At 40.1% G+C, this 14,164-nt stretch overlaps 1 protein-coding gene across 2 annotated transcripts; it reads right to left on the reverse strand.

Annotated features, from left to right (window-relative positions):
• Positions 1 to 512: 512 nt before the first annotated feature.
• On the reverse strand, positions 513 to 10,526 carry tfdp1a (transcription factor Dp-1, a). 2 transcript variants are annotated; one of them, XM_085765499.1, is made up of 12 exons: positions 10,344 to 10,526; positions 8,096 to 8,181; positions 7,835 to 7,901; positions 7,516 to 7,637; positions 6,729 to 6,850; positions 6,415 to 6,580; positions 5,469 to 5,615; positions 5,293 to 5,361; positions 4,615 to 4,766; positions 2,243 to 2,409; positions 1,822 to 1,900; positions 513 to 1,723 (listed from the first exon to the last, which is right to left on the reverse strand). In XM_085765499.1, the coding sequence occupies exons 2-12, from the start codon at positions 8,105 to 8,107 to the stop codon at positions 1,585 to 1,587; spliced, it is 1,242 nt and encodes a 413-aa protein (XP_085621625.1). In that variant the 5' UTR covers positions 8,108 to 8,181; positions 10,344 to 10,526; the 3' UTR covers positions 513 to 1,584. The 2 variants fall into 2 exon arrangements, with proteins under 2 accessions (XP_085621625.1, XP_085621624.1); XM_085765498.1 differs by lacking the exon at positions 10,344 to 10,526 and adding an exon at positions 9,055 to 9,268.
• Positions 10,527 to 14,164: the final 3,638 nt, after the last annotated feature.

Raw genomic sequence — 14,164 nt, forward strand, 5'->3', positions numbered from 1 at the left:
TGCAGAATTTAATAAAAACCACGACAGTTTTCTATATGAACCAACAGTGTGGCGAGTTAAGGAGAATTTAATCAGCTGTCCTCACCTCCCAGCCATCCTCCTCGAGTATCTATCAGGCGGTTTCCCCCTGAGGCTTTCCACTGACAAGTAGATAAACACACCTTTCCCCAGCACATGGTTATCAAGGAGCCAACGTCCCTCAATGGGCTTCTTTTTTTGTTTCTTAAAAAAAAGGAAGTGTCAAACCATTCAAGCTTTTTTAAGACTAACAAGTTATTTTTGTAAATGGCATGTTTGAGGAATACAGATTACAAGAAACATTTGTTAGTGGTATGGTTAAGAAAATATATATCAATATATCCAAATACGTATATATTAAATATAGAGAGTTGGAGGTATAGTGTCTGTGTGACTTGTTTGTAATTTGTGGAATAAACAATGTTGTTCCTGGCCTGACACAAATAGGTAATCTCTGTTGCAGCGACAAACTTGCATCAATTATAGATACAAACTTATTAAAACAATCTATATTTTAATTTGCAAACTTATATTAGATTACAGAAAAGGTATTTGGAAGAGTCAGTACATGTGTTGCTCAGTTTTAAAAGGGAGATCTTTGAAGGAGCACATCAAGACCTATACAACCACACATTTTGTTACATCAATATTTTTTTTTTTGAAGGTCTATCTTTACCACTGGCCTCTAAAGGATACTATAAGCTACAATCGTTGTAGGATTCATATACGTAGTTAAACAAACAAAGCTTATTTACCTATCAGGAGCCTGGGTTATGAAAGTCCTTACCTTGCTGGTGCCATTATTTTGTAAACACTACCAAGGCGTTAACAGGGCGGTGATGGAGAATTCCTCAACTCCGAAAATACAAAAAACGTAACTAGCAAACAAGATCAGGAAAGCAGCTGCCTACGGAACAGAAGGAAGCCAGCCCAACACAATGGGGAGTAAGAAACTATTTCAAAATTATTGCCCAGAACACAAAACAAAAACAAAAAAAAAAGTATCAACACATCTGATGGAGCCCCATCCTGAGATGCCATGGCAACTGTATCAGGCCATTCAGAATCCACATGGTGTTGCACTAACACGGCATGTCAGCAGACACTTTGGCCATCTTGGAACATTTTGATCATCATCATGTCTGCCATATGTAATTGCAAAATAATAGGAATAACTATTTAAACAAGTACATTATACATTCTCCAACAGCAGTAGGTTTTACAGAGGGTTTTTTTTTTAGTGGGATGGCTTATTGAGGAGTGGATTAGACATACAAAGACTTCAGCGTGGTGGCGGGCCACAGACCACAGTTCCCTTGGACGACACCTCCCCCAGAGCTGTAGTGCAGGTGCACGTGATTCAGGAGCAGAAAAAAGATGGGTGCAAATTACACCTGTGTTCGATTTTCGTCTACACCCCTGAGAAAGCCAGACAGAAATACAGGCATGGGGGGAAACAGGGGGGAGAAAGGGTTGAAGAAGCACACACAAAGGGGAACTAAATTCCCACGGTGAAGGTGGTTTGAAGGGCTGTGCTTGTTGGAGCGGCGAGGCATAGACAGGGGTTTAGTCTTCGTCGTCGTTCTCGTCGTATTCGTCCTCGTCGTCGTCGTCCCCCATGTACGACACTGGGGTCTCCACGCGAGACCCGCTGTAGTGAGAGTCATTCGAGCTGGAGGCCATGGTGCCATCGGTGCAGCCGTCACTACGAGAGGAACAGAGTGAAAACAAGTTTAATAGAAGAAGCATGATAACGGGATTTCCACCACGTGTGTTGGTTCGGTTACAGGTGAGGATGCTCACCTGCTCGCAGGGTAACGGGTTCCATTAGCCGAGGATCCTCCAGTGATGTAGACGTTACTGATGGGGCCCTTTGCCATCTCTGGGAAAAGACAAGATTCATTAACTTGATTGATTGATTCCCGGTCTAAAAAATTATACAGACAAATTCTGATACTTTGCATCTTCAGTTTGTTTTGCATCTGTAATGCCGGAGGCCAAGCACATACGATACGACAAATCAACTTCCTCACCTTACGCATCACTGCAGTGGCCAGACAAACGTCACATTTTCATTGGAAAAAAAATAATAAATCCTGCCCATGCCTTTTACAAAAGTACTGCACAACTGTATTTCAGTAATTTTTCCATGCACACAATTTTACATTACAGGACACTGACAATGTCAAAATTAGCTCCAAATATTCGGGACTGTGGCACTGACCTATAACATAAGGCTCCAGAGCTTTGGGCACCAGGTTACGTGCAACCTTCAGGTCTTCTGGAGAACACTTCCCCACCTCTAACCCACAGGCCATGCCCATTCGTTTCAGCACCTCGATGTCATCGTGGATCTCAAACATGCTGTCAAAGTTGAACAAATACTCGAACCTGCAAATGACAGAGGGAAAGCAGAAAATTATATATCATTCCCATTTTAACATTGAAGATATTTTTTTGTAGTTAAAGAGTAACAAAAACAATGTTAATGTGCATATTAAATAGAATGGTAAATACTAGAAGTGCAACACACCCAATTTCATGCACTGTGAAGTGCATTTTTTTCCCCCAGTGTAACATAAATATGCTGTTTGTAAACATTCTTCCATCAGCAGTACAGTGTAGAGGAGTCATAAACGCATTTCTTAACCACTCACAGCACAAGCTTTTAAATAATGCTACTGCAATCAAACTCAAGACTGATGCCAAGAAACATCAGGATAGTAATGTAGTATGATATATAGTGTAATTACTTTGATTTAACCCCTGTTAACACATTTTATAGCTAACAGATTAGAAGGATGTGATTTGCCTGTAGTGGAAATTATTAACTCGTTGGTGCTTCCAACTTTGTTCAGTTTTGCTGAAACACTCATGTGCCATAAAGCCCTGTAGGTTTCAGTTTCCTTCTGACAAGATGAGAAAATGGACTGTTGCTCCAACAGGTGTGTTCAAATAAATAATGTTCAATTAAATACATTGATAAAATAAATTAATGCCTCCTATGTTCAGTGGCAAAAACAGGATTGTGAAATTCTGTTGCAGTGCATTGCTGTCTGACGACGATGACGTTCAGGCTACAGCATTTATTGTTGTAGTAGTAGCCTTATTAAAAGGTGGTATAGACAATTTTGGTGCAACACACTTTGTCAAATCTAATAGATGTCTCTTCATGAACCACGCGCAGGAAGAAAAAAAAACTATAGTGTTCCTACAATGCTCTGACTGTGTAAATGGGAGATAAACGAAGTGGCTTGGACCAAGTAACAACATTAATCCAGCCAATCAGCAACAGGGGGCATTTGCTCTTGTGCACAGAACAGGGGGGAAGAAGAAAAGAAGAGTGGAAATGGGGGACGGCAAGATACATTACATCTGGCACATGGTAACAGTTAGTGCCAATCTAAAGATATCCAAGGGAAGGAGAAGGAGCAGCCCACCACTCTATTGATACCAGACCGTATGTAGTTGAATGGGACTGATTGGAGACCACAATGCTAATGCGGGTGTACAGAAGGAGCGTCTACCAGCAGTAGTGTGACAGCAGCATACTACACAGTGTGGTTCCAATGTTATGAAGGAGACACGGAGGGGGAAAGCCAAAGAGGAACAACAAATAGAACAATAAGTGCTATGATCAGACGAGGGTGAAGAGCTGCATTAACATTAGTGAGAATTTTTAACGATCCAAGCCCCACGGTTCAGCCGTGGATTTATCTGAGGGAGAGGAGCCGGCCTGAATGACAGGCACAAAGAGAGGCCCGGTCAGGACTCTGGCAAGGCCGCTGAAAACTATATGGATCTTTTGACAATCTGCCAGGATTTGTCCTCTCACCGTCTGCAGCAGCTCACCCCTTGATTGCATGGCACCGATGATGTTCAAACAACTCATGCTTTACATATCAAGGGCAGGGAAACTTGAATAAGTGAATTAGTGTTGGCTATAGAGAAACTAGATATGACCAAAGTCATTATAGCCCAGTTTAGCCACTCGGCAGCCATTTTGGAAACAACCCAGGGCCAGTTATTACTGGCGAACAAGACCAGGCCCTCATCTAAATGAATGGAATAGAGCGCCATTAGTTCACTTTCAATAGTTGATTAAAAAAAACGAGTTTGGCAACATTGTCCCTAAGGTAAGGGTTAAACTGTTTCCACAGGCTATAATATAATGCTGCACATGGATGTTTCACAACGCCATTCATCTTCATCCTCAACTGTGCAACAACAAAACTGACTCAGAGGAGGAGTGGGACATGTCAGACAGCTGTTATTTTTGGCAGATTATTCTATTCAGGATCCTTTCAAGTGGATTGTCTCCTCCCTTATACAATGTCTGACTCATATGTCACATGACTTATGTATTGGACTGGTTATAATATTCCTCAAGTATGAGATATTCTCTAAATCAAAATTGACGGTGAGCACAAACATTGCTCAAGAGGCAACAGTTGAATTTACTGTATCTGTACAATATCAAATGGTTAATTTACAAGTTGCAGTCCACACCCTATCCTTTCGTTCCATTAATGCACAGCATTGACAGTAAATGTGGAGCTGTTTGAAATGTATATACACTGAAGATGAAGCACATACTTGTCATTGGAGATGCTGCAGTCGATGACAGTTTTCTTGCTGGTGTTGACGATAATAAAGGGAAGGTGGATGATGGAGTTGGGAGGTGGAGGTCTGTTTGCCTGCTGCTCTGTCTGTCTGTTCCTCTGGACCAGGTTCTTAAAAGCTATTTGCTGTAAAAGAAGAACAGAGAAAAATGAAAACTTGATGCAGCTACATTGAGCTTTGTTTTAATACCACAGTCCAAATAAGAAACAAAAACAAAAACCATTACACAACTGCTTCAATTTCAGTTTGTATTTAACCACAGAATTTCCTCTGCTACACAAAATATATGCAATGAACTTTATCAAGCTTTGCTGTGCATTCATTTTACACACCACAAAATCTCACAGCTGCCGTGAGAAGGAAGGGAGGTGACATAATTTAACTTGCTCAATATTTCCTTCACAATGAGCAATCTTTTTACCGGCATTAGGAACATGCAGATGAACACACAAGCAGCCCTGATAGGCCAGTGCCACTCACGGCTCCTGGGATTTCTACTTGTCATCTCTCAAAAGCTGCTGTAGCACTGGACTGTTGTTATTTTTAAAGTTTTACACATTAGCTGCAGCAGAACTAGCAGTATGGCTACAGAGGTTAACGCGTGACAATCCACTTGGACACAAAAGTACAGGCATTCAATTCATTTCCCACCTGCAGTATGAGTTCCTGAAGCTGTGATTGTTTCTGCTTAATCCTCTCCAGCCGCCTTTGTCTTTCCACCTACAGGGAACATAAAGGAAAAATTGTAAAGAGCGACTGCATATAGTGATGGACAGAGCAGACCTGCCCCGAGGAAAATGAGAAAGGTCTTCCCTGTGGGTCTTTACCTCTAGGTTTTGGCACTCCTGTGCTGAGTTGGTGGGCAGACCGATCCACTTGATTTCTTTTTTCTCTTTAGAGATAATGTTCATGGCCATGAGCACGTTAAGTGCATCGTAGACACGCCGCCGTATGTTCTTCTGGTCATACACGTGCTGAAAGGGGAGATAAAATAAGTGTAAAAACCTAGCACTTGTAAGATCTATTTCTTAAATATCTGTTGTAGGCATGGGCCAATTACCGGTTTCAGGGTTCACCACGGTATGAAAACGTCACTGTTTCAAAACCACTTAAAATTTCCATCATACCGTTCCTGCAGTATGAGCTGTTTAATTATTTTAAATTTCTCGTCAAAGAGAGAAAGTGCAGGTCAGCAATCCCTCAGGTCGTGTGCAGCTGCAGCGCAGACTTTCACGTGTGGCGCTGTAACGCTGCCACATGAACAGACCAACAGAGAAGAACACATGAAAGCTGTGCACTGTATTCAAACTCCAAACATTATCGACTAAATGTTAACTCGCAGTCCAAATATGCAGATTGATGCTGATGTAACGGACGCGTTTCAGGCACAGTGTCCGAGGGACCCGACAGTAGTCCGTCGTTGTTGTTGCCGTTATGTTACAGGTTAGAGAAGAGGGTCTGTGACAACACTGTTTCGCAAAAGATCCGATTTGGGTGTTTACAAGAAAACTCTGGTGCGGCGTTTTGGATTTACCCACTCTGGGGCCCATTTATGCATAAATGCAATTTATTTATTTTAACTTGATACACATTTACTAATGATCCAAATGTGCTATATGTTGTTTTAAAAATGAAATACTGTGTTCAATGGACACTTTTTTACCTAGACATTTTTAGAGCTGTAACTGCAATACCATCATATCACCTCATACCGGCCCATGCCTAATCTGTTGGCGTCGCCCTGAGACAATGCCATGCAGCCGCAGAACTCACCGAGTCATTGGGTGACATGTGGTTGTCTGCGGAGCTGAATTCTGCAACCAGTTCGTCTGCCACTTCATTGTAGGTGGTTACTCCTTTCTTCTGCACCTTCTCGCACACTTTCATGGAGAAATGCCTCAAGCCCTTCCCATTCTTTTCCCCTTTCTTGCCACGTTTTCTGCGGACAGAAAAGAGCCACACAACACAAACCCGATAATTAGTTATTTCTTTATGGCGCGAGAGACCTGATGCATGCTCAATGTGGGCCTTAACCTTTTCTCCAAAGAGCCCAAACCTATAAACTTTAAGACGTTTTATAGACTTACCCTGATGACCAAGGAGAGGCATCAGATGGTTGACTCTGAGCGAGAAATTGTGAACTTGGTGTGTGTGGACTATTTACCAAAATGGTATTTGATACCGTAGGCCTCTGAGGTGTTCCAATCACCTGCAGGGGAGGAGACAAGGGAGAGAAAATATCAATAATCTGTAATGGACATAATCCTGTAATGTCATCAGCCTGAGTTCTGAAAGATTTGGTGTATTGAAAACTTTATATATGACAAGTGTGCACTTAAGGGGTTAGATAACGTTTAGACAGGAAATCTGAACGGACTTCAGTGCAACAGATATCTTAGTATTTCAGACATCATCTTTGACTAATCAATTATCTGTTACAAACATGGCCAGGGATCAATTAAAGCAATTACTTAAAATGTGCATCCTTAACAGTAATGAGGTATCTAAGAGATGGGTGGTATATTCCTTCACTGAGGTGATATCTAAGCTGATTTCCGTTATGTATACATTCCATGTATATAATGGGATGATGGGTGTAATCCTGCTGACTGTAGAGTTGATAAGCTTAGGATCAACTGCCTCCACCTACCCTCCGCCCGGTCACCTCACAATGATAATGGAGGGGCTTACACAACAGTAAGACACAGCAAAGAAAGCGGGCATGTGCATCTATACACAGGTATATCTGCAAGTCAGCAATAATTGAGAAAGCTGCACTTTTTGAATCCACTGAGAAGTAATTAACTATCATACCAAAAAAAAAACGTGATTGTGGAAAACACACAAACCTGACGTTTGTGGAGTATCACTCACCATGTGTGGCACATGTTGCATGTGTGCAGCGACATTCACGTTGGATGGCCCTAGGGTTTTGGGTAGTAGCTGTTTGGTCACAGGGGCAGCTGTGGGCTGGACAGTAACCAAAGATAGGACGCCTAACAGAAGACACGAGAAGACCAGTAATGAGTAGAGCTCCTGATTGAAACTCCATTGCCCCCTATCGTCCAGCCACCAGCACATAGGCCTACACATGAAGCACTATCAGCCCCTTGTGGGGTAGGCAAACTGTACCGAGTGATACATTAAGACGTACTACATACAATTTCTGGAGGTATTTACAAACAACTTGTACCTTTGCTGGGGCTTAGATTCTGATCGATGAAAACCTTCAGCTCTCCATTTGTTTCAATCAGACCAGCCTGTGGAAAACAAGTCAAAATTCACTGAATCGATGAAGCTGCGTTAGAAAATGAAAAACCATACAGCAGAATGTACATGAGGTTATAGGGGGGACATCGTAAGTATAGCAGCATAACAGATATATCCTCATGTAACATTAGAGCATGTGCAAGGTGACACATGCTGTCCAACTGTTTATCTTAAAACTACTTACATCTTTAGCCATGATCCCAAAGGACCAGAAGAGTTGCTTTTCAGGCTGAAAGGAAAATTTAATTCTATTCTTCACACTTCAGAGCCCTGAGGACAGAAAGCAGACAAAAGTTATTAAATAATGACAGTGGTTCATTACCAGTTTCATCAGAAATATCACTTCTTCTTTTCTTTTTTACATGGTATTCCCCGAGATAAGGGAGATTTCATGGTGTTACCTTTTTGTTAACTATATCCATTACTGACCTAAGGCCCCATTTGCACTATTATCTGCCAGGCACACTGTACCAAAGCTACATCACTCACGTTAGCTTGAGTTACCGGTTTGCCTTCTTACAGGACAAAAATGAACGGGGAGAGGTTATATTTTAAAAGAAGCTTGAATGTACGAACCTTTGTATGTTTGTGTGTAAAATAAAACTACATTACACCATCCCTGGACGCTCACAACTTTTTTTTTAGTACGCTAAGTGTGCACAAGGCCTAGTACTTCAGGTACCGAGCACGTCCGGAGGAGGAGGAGGAGGAGAGGCACCGTCCAACTTCTGCTACAGGTCACGAAAACATGCTAACTTTTAACTTTAACAACACCAGCGCAAAAATAAAACAAAACTCTTAATGTGACTCAAGTAGTGGCCGCCGCGAATGGCTACAGATATCACGACGGATGCACTGCAGCAGCACCAGCATTCATATGATTATCACACCACGATACTGAACAGTCTTTTGTTGAATGCTAACAGTTAGCATTACACTCGGCTTTACTTGCGTTAGCTCGCTAGCTCGTTAGCTAGTTAGCCTCTGCACGTTTTGCAAAGGATTCACTTCAAAAAATAAAATAAAATCCGCATTTGCTGCAAAATCTCTGGGAAAGCCGAGCATGGGTTAACACTTAAGAAACGCGTCTGCCATGTCGCAAGATGAATTAAAGTTTAAAAATAGTTGATTTTGTGCACTTACGAGTGCACTCTCCTGTTTCTTCGACGGCTGTTGTTGTTGGCATTTGAGAATGGAGGAAGAGGAGGTCTAAATCCTCTCCAAACAGGAAACAAACTAAGTAATGTCGAAGTACTTTTCGACAATTTTATAGTTAATTTCAAGGGACGAAATATTTTTGTAGGTGTTTAGGATTTAACTTTGGAGTTTATTTTCTCCCCCAACAGTCTTTTTTGCCCACAAGTACAGTAGCGTAAAGCCACGATTATTGTTTAGGCTGGTTGGGTCGATCGATCAGGGCAGAGCTGCATAAAAGTTAAATTAATTGTAGAAAAGATGGACCACAGGAAAAAATAGTCAAATACATTAAATAGGCAATCAAATTATATGTTTTATTTATTCGGTCTGTGAATGTTAGGGTAGATTTAAAAGGTGGTACATGAGATAATTCACTACAACTTCTGTAATGCCTGTAACTTGTCAATTAATATAATTGATGGTTAGTTAGTCGTCGTTTTCTGACAGTACCAGACTTGTTATTGCCCTGATACTCGTCACACCCATCTGTGTCAGAAACAAAACGTAACAACATTTTACTTACTTGGCAGAAAGTAACGCGCCCAAACATCTCCAATATTATTAATATGTTTTATCATGGTCACATAAATTGACTACTGCCAGTCTGAGTATTTATCTATGAACTAAATATCGATTGTTTGAGGTCTGTCTTGACAAAAAATAGGCTAAACCTTGCTGGTGTCGACCTTTAAACTGTTTGTTTTATTCATGACGTCTCGGGACTTTTTGTGTTGAATGTTTTAATAATCTCACGCACACGTCAATGCAACAAATCGATCATAATCACCAGGCATCGACCCGCTCTATGAAAATTGATTAAGACCCAACACCACCACCATTTCCACTGGTGTGTTAGCTTCCCTCGGCGTTAACAACTTGTCAAAATATGCATACAAAAAGTTAACGCCTGATGCAAAAACATTTATTTCTTCACTTGCTATCGATGTGTTATGATTATTTGTTTTAGCAACGAGCTAATTCGCTATTACGGTTGAAGAGCACCGGTCCACTGTCGCTTTGTTAGCCGACAAGCGCCTCGTTAGCTCGCAGCTAGCGGGCGAGCTAATCCACAGCTGTCATCCACAACACCACTACAATTAGCTTCGTGTCTGTTAATAGTATACTATTAAGTAATACGTGCACAATAACTAGTCAAATAAAAGGTATCTGACTTGAAGAACTTTCTTTATGTGGCGGCTTGATAGCGAGCCACAAAGTCGATAAATGCGGCTTACCGGTAGTGCACTTGGCAAGTTAGCAGTTTGTTTGTTAGCCCTCCGCTCTCTGTTAGCCTCGCTGCAGAAGCGCGTCTCACAATCTGATCTTGGCGGTGTCTCGCTTTAGAGGCGTCTGATTGGACAGCATCGACGAGACGAAAGCAGAACAGTCAAAGTAGTGCATGCCCACAGCGCCTCATCTCTTGCTTGGGACTTAGTGGATAGCAACCAGCTGCAAAGATGTACATACCGCCATCTACAGCACAGGAGTAATGTGTTAAAGAAGACATAGCATAAATAAGACAGTTTATTTAGAATAGAATAGAATAGAATAGAATAGAATAGAATAGAATAGAATAGAATAGAATAGAATAGAATTGCAGGAAATTATTGCGTCACAGCAGTTCCAAACAGAATAGAATAATAATAACAACTGGCTTGCAATAATTTTAAGGAGACAGTATGATAAGGAGACATAAAACATATTTACAGTAACTCAGTTAGTTAGATATTTATCCCACACTTGGGGAAATTTGGTTGTTGTTACAGTAGCATTGTAGCACAGAAGGTAAAGAGAGAGAGAGAGAGAGAGAGAGTAACATAGAAATATAAAAAACGATATAAAACAAACATTAAAAAAAACAAAGACAGAGAGAGAGACATTCTGTTTATGTGCCAAATTATTTCAAGAGTAGGCCTATACAGTTATACAAGAACAGAATAAAAATTATATAGGCTACACAGTGTTGGTAGTTGTAAGGGTTGTGCATTTCACTCCAATAACTTTAATTTCTATCTTCAAAACCACACACCCAAAATATAAAGGAATATGAATATGAATATGAATTATTTTATTAATCTCCAAAGGCAAATTCATTTGTAATGAAATAGGCCTACATGCACAATAATTAGTGAAATAATGTGTCATCATGTATTTCAATCATGACACATTAAAATATCATAGCTACAAGTCGATCATACAAGTACAAGTCCCGGTAAATACTATGAATTTAACACAAAAAAATTTCCTGCATGGACCAGGTTATGTCAAGATAAAGGTTTGAGACTCCACTGGCAGCAAAGTAGTCCAACCAGTAAATCGTAATTAGTTTTGTCTCATGCCAAGCTATGACTGAGAACACCAAGCTCCATACTGTTTTGATGGATGTGAGAGCTGTAATCACCTGAGGAGGAGGCAACTTTACTTTCTACAACTGGATCCATGAAGAAATTGCACATGGTTGATCTTATAGGGCTTTTTAAACCCATGTTTAACAGAAAAGATTAGTTAGTTAGTTAGTTAGTTAGTTAGTTAGTTAGTTAGTTAGTTAACTTCAACTGGTGGCAGCAAAGTCTGGTAGCTCTGAATTTTTACTCAACCTTTGTTTTATTTTTGTTATATTTTTGTCGTATTTGGTCAACTATCTACTGATGGATAGGCTATTGATGTAGCCTAGGAAGAGGAGTATGTCCTTGGTTGCTGTGCTGATGGTGCAAAAAGGCTTGGAAGTGGAGATGTAGGCTACTGTAGGTCCTTTCTGCCGTGAGTCAACTTGGGAAGTGTCAACTCTCTGCCCAACAAGAGTGATGAGCTGGAGATATTGCTGAAGACTCAGGAAGTAGATATGTTTTCAAATCATGTACATCGCACCCATGACAACTGCTGGGGTTTCATGTTAAGTTCTCCATGAAGTTGTTGCTAGGATACAGACTAAACTTCCTGTGGTGCTTTTAATAACATCCAGAGACTTCAATCATGTTCCTGTGATGGACTCACTGGGGGACGTAGTGGAGGGATGATTACTGAAGATGATAGAGGCCAATCTGAACAACTGGGATCATCCACTTCATAACCACACCTTGATGGACCAAAAAACAGTGGTGGTGAACGGCTCCTCTCTCTTTGATGCAGGACAGAGAGATATAGAAGATCCTTTGTACCTAAAGCTAACAGGCTTTTTAATTATTCTGCAAATGGTAGATGAGCTGCCAGACAAATGAATTTCCCTTTGGGGATTTATAAAGAAATTTGTTTCTTATCGTAAGTCAAAGTCAAAGAAATCTTTATTATCCCCTAGGGGCAATTTGTTTTGCAGCTAGCAGCAAAAAAAGACAAAAAACAAAATAACAACAATAACAGCAAACAAAACAACAAAACATCAGATTTAAAAAAAAGCGCAACAATCACTTCATTAAGTAGCCTTATTCAGGAGTCCAGTGGCAACATGAACAAATTAATTTTTCAACCTGTTGGTCCTGCACCTTGGCACAAGTCGTAAGTCCTCATGCAGTATGCTGGCCTGGCCACTATAAACAGCTGAGAGTCGATGTCTACAGGTGGTTCACTGATGATACAGATCTAACCAGTAACCCTGTGGACAGCATGTTGTATCTTTTTACAGATGTATTCTGACGGTACAACTGCATCCATTATTAACAATAGCAAAACTCCACGTAAACATATTGAAACTACTATGAACACAGCTGTGCACAGTCATACTATCTCTCTTAAGCATAGAAATTATCCTAAAGATGCAAAACCATTATGTGAACCCTAATTAGTGATTTATTGTCTTATTTGGGTGCTCTTGAAGCAGACAGTATGTTATCTGCTATGTGTCTAATTGGAGTTATCAAAATGTAATCAATCAGTAATCACTGAGTTTTTTTTTTTAATAGTAGTCCTGCAATAAATTCTCCCTTGATCAATTAATTAATAATAATTTTTAAAATGTAGCTACTTTTACACTTAAGTTTCAGTTCAACAACAAAATAACACCCCACTGTTAAGAATTTGTGTTGGTTAGTGAATGAGTTGAAGTGAACTCAGGCTGCCATTCTCATTGTAAAACCCGAAAAAAGGAAGGCTGACATCTACAGATAATTTCTATCAGCTACAGTGCTGTGTGTATTCACACTTTTGATGGGTGGATTCATTTTCACATGCGATAAAACCCAGCTGTGGCTCCTCTTGTCAGCCAAACAGACAGCACTATTTACGTGTACTGTTAGGCACTTCTTCTTTTTTTTCTCATAGGCTATATGGGGGCTTACATTCCTCATTGCTGACTTAGCACTAGACAACAGTAAAAAAACAAAAACAAATGAGAAGAATGAATGAATGAATTTTTTCGTTTGTTTCAATAATTTTTGGTGTCTTTTACTCTCTCTCTCTTTCACACACAAACACAAACAAACACACAAGCTACTGTCCCCTTGTAAAGCCCTTTGAGACAAACTGTTTGTAAAAACGGGCTATACAAATAAAATTGCCTTGCCTTGCCTTACTGTATTTGACATTTTTGATTTGCCCTAAGGGTTAAAAGCTTCCTAAAAAGTATTTTACTAATTGCAGGTGCACATAGTCAAAAATTGGTCAAATAATCAAGCCTGTAGATGTTGTATATACTGTCTCTTATATGCCTATTTTTATTCAGAATAACAACACTTTAGATTAAAAGTTATACATTTCTTACGTTATCAACACCCTTTAGCCTTATATACCATGAATGAAGTAAATCTGACTACTTGCAAACATAGACACTATCAGTTAACTTGGTGCACACAGGTAAACTAATAACGTAGTCTCATACAATTGTCCTGCAATAATTAGCTCTTTGTAATGGACACTTTCAAATCAGCCCTCAAGACTCACGGCCTTTCCTAATTTAGTTCTCTCTTTTTTCCCCACTGTTAAGCGACCTTGGGTTTTTTTTGAAAGGCGCTATATAAATTATGATTTTTTATGATTATTATTATGACAATGCTCAGTTTCTGCTTAAGATCTTGAGTCATCTGTATAGTTCATTTGAATGCTGCAGTATGTGATGTTGCTGTAT

Source organism: Trachurus japonicus, chromosome 21 (assembly GCF_045865225.1).
Source record: "Trachurus japonicus isolate A0001 chromosome 21, Traja_1.0".
Lineage (NCBI taxonomy): Eukaryota > Metazoa > Chordata > Actinopteri > Carangiformes > Carangidae > Trachurus > Trachurus japonicus.

What these genes read in the sequence shown, in the direction of transcription:
- tfdp1a (XM_085765499.1), bottom strand. An exon ending in TTCAGGAACTCATACTGCAG is followed by an intron (nt 4,767 to 5,292) that starts GTGGGAAATGAA and finishes CTTCTTTTACAG; the next exon opens with CAAATAGCTTTTAAGAACCT. An exon ending in TCTGGAGCCTTATGTTATAG is followed by an intron (nt 1,901 to 2,242) that starts GTCAGTGCCACA and finishes GTCTTTTCCCAG; the next exon opens with AGATGGCAAAGGGCCCCATC.